General features: G+C 40.4%; 1 protein-coding gene across 1 annotated transcript in view; it reads right to left on the minus strand.

Moving 5' to 3' along the window:
* The window catches only part of RBM33 (RNA binding motif protein 33), an 87,974-nt gene that overhangs the window by 30,335 nt on the left and 48,678 nt on the right, over window positions 1-8,961 (minus strand). The window contains exons 12-15 of the mRNA XM_009077566.1: window positions 8,588-8,747; window positions 7,409-7,740; window positions 6,440-6,688; window positions 5,361-5,651 (exon numbers count right to left, since the gene is read on the minus strand). Of these exons, the coding sequence (XP_009075814.1) occupies window positions 5,361-5,651; window positions 6,440-6,688; window positions 7,409-7,740; window positions 8,588-8,747 (1,032 nt within the window). The remainder of the gene's footprint in view (window positions 1-5,360; window positions 5,652-6,439; window positions 6,689-7,408; window positions 7,741-8,587; window positions 8,748-8,961) is intronic.

The raw sequence follows: 8,961 nt of genomic DNA on the forward strand, positions 1-8,961 counted from the left end.
GAAAACTGGAAGATTGTAGTAAAAAAAAATAGACTACAACTCTTACGAAATACAGTGAGACTTTCTGAGGGTTAAGACCCTTAAAATAAATTGCATAGGATGAGAAAACACAGATAAGCTCTAGCTAGGAGAAGGATCCTGATGCAATAAATGCAATTTTCAGTCATTTTCAGACATATTAAATACCACAGTTACTGAAACTGTCTAAACAGAAAACCTGTTTCACTTATAGACTACAACTCTTACGAAATACAGTGAGACTTTCTGAGGGTTAAGACCCTTAAAATAAATTGCATAGGATGAGAAAACACAGATAAGCTCTAGCTAGGAGAAGGATCCTGATGCAATAAATGCAATTTTCAGTCATTTTCAGACATATTAAATACCACAGTTACTGAAACTGTCTAAACAGAAAACCTGTTTCACTTCACAAAGTAGTTTATTCACTTGCTTCAGTTTACATCAGAATGTTCTACAACTTATCTAGGCAAGCCTGATGGATGTCATGAGCCAGTACAGAGTTTACCTTTGGAGGTAACTGTATTTTTTCCCCTTATGTTTAATTGAGGTTGTCAACACCAGCACAAGCCTGCAAGAGACCAGCTCTTCCATCAGCTGTCCTTTATTATCACAGATTTGTCTGCTCATCTTGTCCTCTAACAAGTTCTGAAGGCCTTGGGAGGTGTAGATCGTGATGCTGCAAGCACAGAACACTAACTCAAACGTTACATACAGCAGCACAGAGATGTGTACTTTGCAGCACACGGAAATGAGTCCTGCCAGCAGACAAGGAATGAATCCTGAGGGACTCTAAAATGTCCCTGCAACAGATACACTGATTTCAACTACACCAGCATTCAACACAGAAGACGACTAACAAACTACATTACCAACATATACAAAGTTACAAGAATGCTTAGTAGAATATTCAGGAAACTTGATCTCAAATATAATCTGAAATCTTCCTTTCAGGAACTCAACTCAGGAAATTAATAATGATCCTATGAAGTCAATCCCTTCTTAAAGGGTAAGGTTCAAAATCAAGGGCCAAGGGCCCTTCCAGCTAGAGGAAGGCCAAATAATATAATTCCCTGTGATGATTAACAAAGTATTTACATTAGAAGTCAGGTTTAATTGAAATGAGTTGTACAAAGATCCAACAGTACAGACTGAGAAGGGCATCAAACTCCTTACCAGGATGAAAACAAGGGAAATTAAATCCTCTGCTGCTCAGCTTTAAGAGCACCTTATATATACTATACTATAAAGTGGGGGTACATACATGATCTGTAGTATACATAAATGACCTACAGTATGTAATAAGGAGCTTCAGAATACAGAACAGGCAAGACAGCATATTGGGTCAAGATGAAAACAGTTCAGTGTCTACTGTGAATGACCTTCTTCCCATTAATTTAATAAGCCCAGTACAGATGTCTCCAACAACCAGTGGCACTGCCAAGGAAGAAAAAGGCAAGGTAAGCAAACATTTTGCCTACAGAATCAACTGGGGGGAAGCAGGCATCCTTCAAAGTTCCAACTGTTATAATTTTCACATTCTGTGTTTGGAAGCAACCTCAGCTGTAGATGAAGAAGCAGAAAAACATAGAACAGCCTTTTTTCTTAGATAAACTACTAATGCTTCACATGTTTCCATAGAAAAGTCCACAACATGAAGACATGGTACATTGTATATGGCCCCTCCTTTTGCAGGAGGCTGCAGAGTACAAAATGTCAGAGATGGAAATCAGTTCCCTTGGTTTTGGGGAGGTGTTTTTCTCTGCCAGTTTTTGAGAGCTTTAGCTTTGTTTGGGGTATGCTTGCTTTCTTTTTTTTTTAAGTGGAAATTCTCATCCATCTTTGAACAGTTCTTGAGAACAATATATTTCACTGAGGTTTGAAGGGAAGACTGAGCTTTAGTTAAAGGTTTTTCTTCTCCCTTAAGGTCCAAAGCAGCTTTGATGAAAAGAGTCAGAGAAAGTGCAGAGTAAGAGAAGCAGCAGTCCTACATTCTTCTCCAGGGGAAACTGGAATGGTGCTGTTGACTGAGGAAGAGACAGCAAAGACATGCTCTAAAACAAGGGCTTAAACTGTCTACTGAAATTTAAGTCCTAGTATCAGTAGCTTGCTTTTTGTACAGTGAATTAAAAAATAAATTAATAACCCCCCACTTTTTGAGAAGTCTGCAGGAGTTATTACCAGTTAATAGAACTAAATGCTGAGCCATAAGAACCAGACATTAAGTGTTCTGGTTTGCTTTCAAGAAACAAAAAAGGAAATCATGCAACCAGGCTCACTTGTGTCCCTCAGCAGGATGGGTGCAAGGACAGAGCAATCAATCTGTGGCATAAACACAAATCTATTCAGCAGGTTTGTCTCTATTTTTTCAGCTGTAACACTAAAAACACAAGAGCCTAGAATAATTCAACAAGAAATTCATGCCAAGTCTTGGCCAGATCCAAGATGCATCACTTGGCTGCTTGTGTTCAAACCTACAAAATATCTTAAAGACCACCTACACATACACATCACACATTTCACACTGCTGATAACTCCAGTTTCTGAACTTGAGGAAGGTATGGGACATCCTACATAACACAGGAACTGTACATCTTGGACAAACAGGAAGAGAGTTAAGAACAAGGTTACAAGTTACTTCAAGAAGCACACTGCCCTCTTGACAACTTCGAACTGGAAAAAAAACCTGTGGTAAGATTCTTGTAAGCACAAGACAGAAGACACACCATTATATAAATTTGAAAGTCAAGCCTATTTAAATGGAGAAAACACAAGTTTAGACATTCACAATTTTTCAGGCAGTTCATTTCTAAAAAGATGAAAATATTTAGATACATTTGATCTAGTAATTTAATGCAGCAACTCTTTTCCATATTATGAGCCTTGTTAAAAGTGACAGCAACATAAAATCCAACAGCACAACTTCAATATTTACTGGATTTGGAAGAATGGAATATGAAGGTTTTCTTTCAGTGTATCAGAGACATTAAGCCCAATACAAGCAGTAGCATAAGTATACTGATGATTACGCAGTGCTCTACTAATTTCCCTCCTGTTCTAAGCTCCAATATCCATTTCTTCTAAAAGACACATCACCTTTCTCCCTTCTCCAAACTCAAAAATGCTTAATACTGCCTTAATTCCTCTTATTCTAAGGTGACCTCAACACGAGCATAACTAGGCCCACAGTCACCCACATTTCCCAATTGCATTGCCAACATTTTTCAGAGTGAGGATATACAAATTTGAATCCCAGAGGGTAAGAGCTACTCTAAAGAGACAATGGCATTTAAAGTCAGTGTTTTGCAGCCTCACAGGAACAGGAACACAGGAGTTCCATTACTTCAGCAGAAATACAGTTTTTAATCTTTTAGTTACTCAGATTGCACACATTTCAAATATCTATATTTAAGATGAGAAAAACCAATACTGCTTTTTTTTGTGCTTCCTGAATGACAGGACACTCCAATATGGCCACTAACTTTAGGAAGAAAGATGAAAAGAGAAGTCTTAATTTGTCAGTTGAAAACACTTGTGAAATAACATGCCCAATTCAGTTATGAACAATACAGCTAGAAAAGATGACAGAACTTAACTCTCTCATCTTCACAGAAAGCAAAACAACAGGACAAATTCAGGTAATTACAAGAAAGACATATTAAAAAAGACAACTGTTTAACCTGATTTGTAAAACCTTACATAGAACAGGTATCAAATGGCTTTGAAAGACAGCTGTGACAGAAATAAAAAGAGTTTTATTTGTAAAACACCAAGAATTCACACCAGAGTAGTTAGTCTGATAACTACAGGTTTGTTAAGATACATTTAAAATGTAAAACAGAGAGAACAAGATAACTGCTTTGGGTTTTTTGGTTGGGTGGTTGGTTTTTTAAATTCATTTGATTAAGAGCAATTAAAAACTATTCATGTATTTTTCTAAACACAGAGACAGATTTCAGAACTAATGCCTTAGTCATACAAAAATTACACTACGGAGGAACTTCAAGATGGTTTAGATGGGAAGGCTGATTTGCTTCAAGACTTCCCTTACTAATGGCCTGAAAGATAGAGGCTCCACTGTGAGGCACTGCATCTTTTGTGACTGAGATTATTCCAAGAGACTGAATTGAATTGAGGAGAAGGAGATTACTTAAACATTTTTTTCCAAGAAGAGATGAAAATTAGAAGCTGAAAAAAAAGGATTTTTTTTGTTAAAATTTTCATTGAAAAGCAAGTGCACAGGTCAAACACTGCTAGCTATGGGTTTCTTTTGTGCCTCATTTGTGGAAATTAGTTACAACCATCCCTAATCCAAGAACAAGATGAAAAGCTAATCATGAGCAGCTTAAAGGGAAGACAGTATTATCATGACTAAAGCTTTCAACAGTTTTTGAAGAAAACCTGGTCCTTGAGACAAGATTCATGGTTAACTCTAACTATAAAGACTTACAGTTCTCCACAGAATAACCTGACAAAGTGTACAGGGTGCATTTAGCCATCATGCTCAGGATTAAGAGCACAATCCTACCCACTCAAACTAACAGTGCTCATGGAGAGTCTTCTCTAGTTTCCAGAAGATCTGTGCAGTAAAACAGTCATCTGTTCACACTACATGATCCAGAGGAGCTGAAAACACTGGGATCTCTTTTTCTTGGCTGTGCAGTGTACTACAGAGCAAATAACATCATCTTCTCCAAAACGGAAAACTTAAGATCATCTCCTATTTTCCCTCACATGAAAAAGTTTCCTAAAAGAGATTTTCTTCCTCAAGAGCAAGAGGTTCCATGGATGACACAGCTATGATCTCCTGCATGAATTCTCAAGGCCCTAGTGAAGACTGAACTGTCTAAAGGAAAACAGCATGAGGAAGACAGCTCTCCAAATAGCCTTTTATTTTTCTTTTGAGCCATACAGCACCATACAAAATGAAAGAGAAGACACTTTCTGACTTACAAGACTATGATCACCTGAAAAAATTACCATAATTCTGTGAGATAAAAATGGGCAAAATAAGTATTTCAAAGGCTTGTATCACTGATGACCTTTACTTAACCTCTGCCTTTTCATAGCAGAAATTACTTCTCCTGCAAAACAGGTTCACCACAGGCCTGCCAACCTTCCAGACTTTGTTTTTTTTTCGGTCAATGAAGACTGGTTTTGCTATTACATTAAAAGAGAAAGTGCAATTCAGAAGGGAGGCCTCTAGTGGCACCAAAAAATATCTAGTGAATAATACAATTCATAAGTCAGACTAGAAAAGCTTTATAAAGGTGGGAGCTTCGTTTCTTGTTGCTTGTTTTTTGTTCTTTTGTTTAAGAAACCCAAACCAAACCAACTCTTACCTCTGGTTCAGATTTTCCTTCGGACTTTGCTTGACCCACCGGTGTGACTGCTTTAGCTTTCATCTCAGGCCTTCCTTGGGAGTTTCCACCACCACCAGTGACAGGCTTGGTGGCAGACACGGTGCTGGTAATGGGTTTGACCTGAGCAGCTGGGGTAGAGGTTCGCCTGTTGTTGCTCATTTCCATGGCATGTGATGGTGCTATCGGCAACTCGCGCAAGTTACTGTTCCTCAGAGCAGTTGTCTGCAGCTGCTGATTGGGACGCTTGACAATATTCTGTGATGGTGTACTCTGAAAAGCAGAAAGGAAAAATACTGCAGACTTCCAGCACAAACTAGGCTTAAAGTGTTTTTGGTTTCACATTTTCCTGGTTTAGTTAAGTTTGGGAAAAGAAGCTTTTTGAAGAGGAAAATATTTTCAATGTCATAAGAAAAATTATAGAAATGAGAACATTTTAATAACCTTTTTAAATTAAAAGCAAAACTTAATCTCACTTGTTTAACACCATTCTCAAAAACTGGCTTCACTGTATGATTTACTTTTCTAATCAAAGCAACTATTCTGAACCCTACTCACATTGTCTTGAGAGACTGTTGTACTACCCCGGCCTACCACGTAACAGAGTATGCTGCACGGGAGCAAACTCACAAGACATGAGTGGCACTATCAGAAGCAGAAAGCTGATTAGCAGTGGTACAGAGAAGCCTTCAAATTGAAAGACAGTGTCAGAGAACTGGGCTCCCACACAGTCACAGCCTACAAGCAGTTTTGAAGTCTTATTAAGCAGATCTATCCCATCGAAACCCTTTATTGCTAGTTCCTGGGCAACTGCAACATCTCCTATTCAACCCAGATTAAAAATAACATGGAATACTGGAGGAGAAAAGAAAAAGGGAAAGATACATGGTATTTTTCAATGCAGATTATAAAATGAGCAAGATACAGTGAAAGGCGGGGACAGAGCAGGAGGGGAATAAATGAGACTGAAAAACCATGCTGCTGAGTTTTGAAACCTGTGCTTACATGCCTGCTACCCGTGTAGAACTATGTAATGCAATACTGATGTATGTGGTACTTACATGCCTTGGCTTTATTGGACCCTGTCGTGGCTGACACTGCATCCTGTTGTTATTTGGCTGTTGCTGTGCGGCCTGCATGTGAGGCCTGAATTGTGGCTGGTTCATGGGCATCAAGGGTTGTGGTGGCCCTTGGAGATGATGATGGTGCTGCTGCTGCTGCTGCTGGTGATGGTGCTGTGGCTGCTGCTGGTGATGGTGCTGCTGAGGCTGAGGTTGTGGCTGAGGCTGTAATGGAGGATGCATGGGACCCTTCACATGAAGAAAAAGATTATTTCAGTTTTGAGGTAATAAACTCCTGAAAAGTACCTCCAGCATCCCAAGCCTTTAAAACATCTGTAAGCAGCTATGAACCAGGTTAAACCAGAAATATACTGAGTAAAAAACTCCAAACTAACAGAAGCAGCACAAGGTCATTTGACACTTAAACCTATGCATGCCAAGAGATGAAGTGCAAAAAGACAAATGCAAAGGTTCCTGCCCTCTTCATCCTATTCTAATGACTTTTAAACTGGTTTTTTTCTTTGTCTGGAGGTTTATTATTTTTTCCCCCCAGCATCAGCAGACTACAGGATTTCACAGAATCACCAAGGTTGGAAAAGACCTCCGAGATCAGAGTGCAACCTATGACCCAACACCACATAGTGGTGTTGGGTCATAGGTTGGACTCTGATCTTGGACATGTTGGCATTTAGTGCCACGTCCAGCTCTTCCTTAAACACCTCCACGGAGAGTGAATCCACCACCTCCCTGTGCAGCCCATTCCAATGCCTTATCACCCTTCCTAGACAGAAATTCTTTCCCACGTTCAAAACACGACCAGACGACAGGATGCCGCACAAAGCCCAGGGAACACGGAGGACGAACCACATCCCCCAAACTTCACCGACCACCTTCCAGGCACGGCAAGAACAGGGTCATCCACCTCCTACCTGCAATCTTGAGTCCCTCTGCTTTGGCTACTCCACGTACCTGCATGCTGGGCTGCGTGTGCGGGGAGAGGAAGGGCTGCCCTGGAGCCTGCAGGAACTGCTGCCGCGGCGGGAGGAAGGGGCGCGGGTTGGCCGAGCCTGGCTGGTTGAAGTGCAGGATCCCCACGGGACCTTGGGGCTGCATGTTGGGCCGCACCGGCCGCTCTCTGGGGTACACGGGCTGCTGGCCCTGCTGGTTAAAGGCTGGCCCAGGCTGGGTGAACGGCATGGGGCTCTGGGCAGGGACGGGATGGGCGCTGTTGAGAAGTGGAGGAGGTGGTGGTGGGGGAGGGCTTCGCTGCTCAAACAAGGGATGACCCGGAAACCTTGGATCTGTGGGAATCAGAGAAGTCATTAAATGACAATGACCCTGGGACACAAATACCTTTCGTAAAGTTCTATTTTGTTTTGGAAAAGTAACCTGAAATTTACAGAATGCAGAAGTCTAGGGGATGTTTTAACTTTAAGAGCTACCCTCAAGGTTATGTTTCTCTTGCTTCTGCCACTTGTGTATAAGAGAAATTGATCCTTGAAAGACCAGCACAACTGGTACTTTGCTGGAATCAGCAATACCTTTTGGAAATTCTGCTTCAGCAAAATCAATGAAGGATTCCAGCGATTATAGTTTAAATCACCCAAGAACTCATAAAACATTGATACCACTTGCTGACCAGGTATTTAGCAAAGTATTACACATTGCATGTGTGCAAAATGTCTAACATATACATTATACATACAAACATTACATAAACATGGTATAAACATAAACATGCACTTACTATCTGCTTTGTTTGCTAGGCTGTGTCATTTGAGCTAACCTTAAAGATTTCTTACACAATACACATAGTCCAGGCTATTTAAAGTTAGCAGTGGAAACCTAAGCCTATGGAGGGCACTAGTTATCTAAAATGTACCAAAGTGCAATGACTTTACTGCAACTATCACTTCGATATTATTTTGTATTTCTATAAATATCCAGCAGTTACAGATGAAGACATAACTACATCAAAAAAAGTAGAAAGTTACAATATGACCAGAATTTTTGGCATATACCAGTCTGCCAACATCAAACAGGATCTTCCAGCCTTTCTGATTCTTCTCAACACTTCATGTTGTGGGATACACCCCCACACTTTACAAAGGGTGGATTTTGTCTGTTAATGGCAATGAAAATGCTTACCTGCTAAAAAGAAAGGATCTCTATCCTGAGGAGGTGGAGGAGGGAGTGGTGGAGGTGGTGGGGGTGGCCCTCTCCACTGGTCCTGGATTGGCAGCCTTGGGGCTTGGGAGAAGTTGGTAGGAACTGGTCCAGGTGTATGCTGCTGGAAGTCTGGAGGGCCCTATTTAATAAAGCAGAACTAAAATTAAGACTACCATCCAAGAATTTATGTTGCCTGCTATAACTTTTTTATCTTAAAAATTCAATTGCTTTACAAATTATCTCCTATCACCTGCACAAATTGGCAGCCCTTACTGAGTCATTCCTTCACAATGGAAGATCCATTAAACCCGAGTACAGTATCTTGAAATGAATTCACAATGTTTTAATAATCA

The sequence above is a fragment of the Acanthisitta chloris genome, unplaced genomic scaffold, assembly GCF_000695815.1.
Source record: "Acanthisitta chloris isolate BGI_N310 unplaced genomic scaffold, ASM69581v1 scaffold19656, whole genome shotgun sequence".
Lineage (NCBI taxonomy): Eukaryota > Metazoa > Chordata > Aves > Passeriformes > Acanthisittidae > Acanthisitta > Acanthisitta chloris.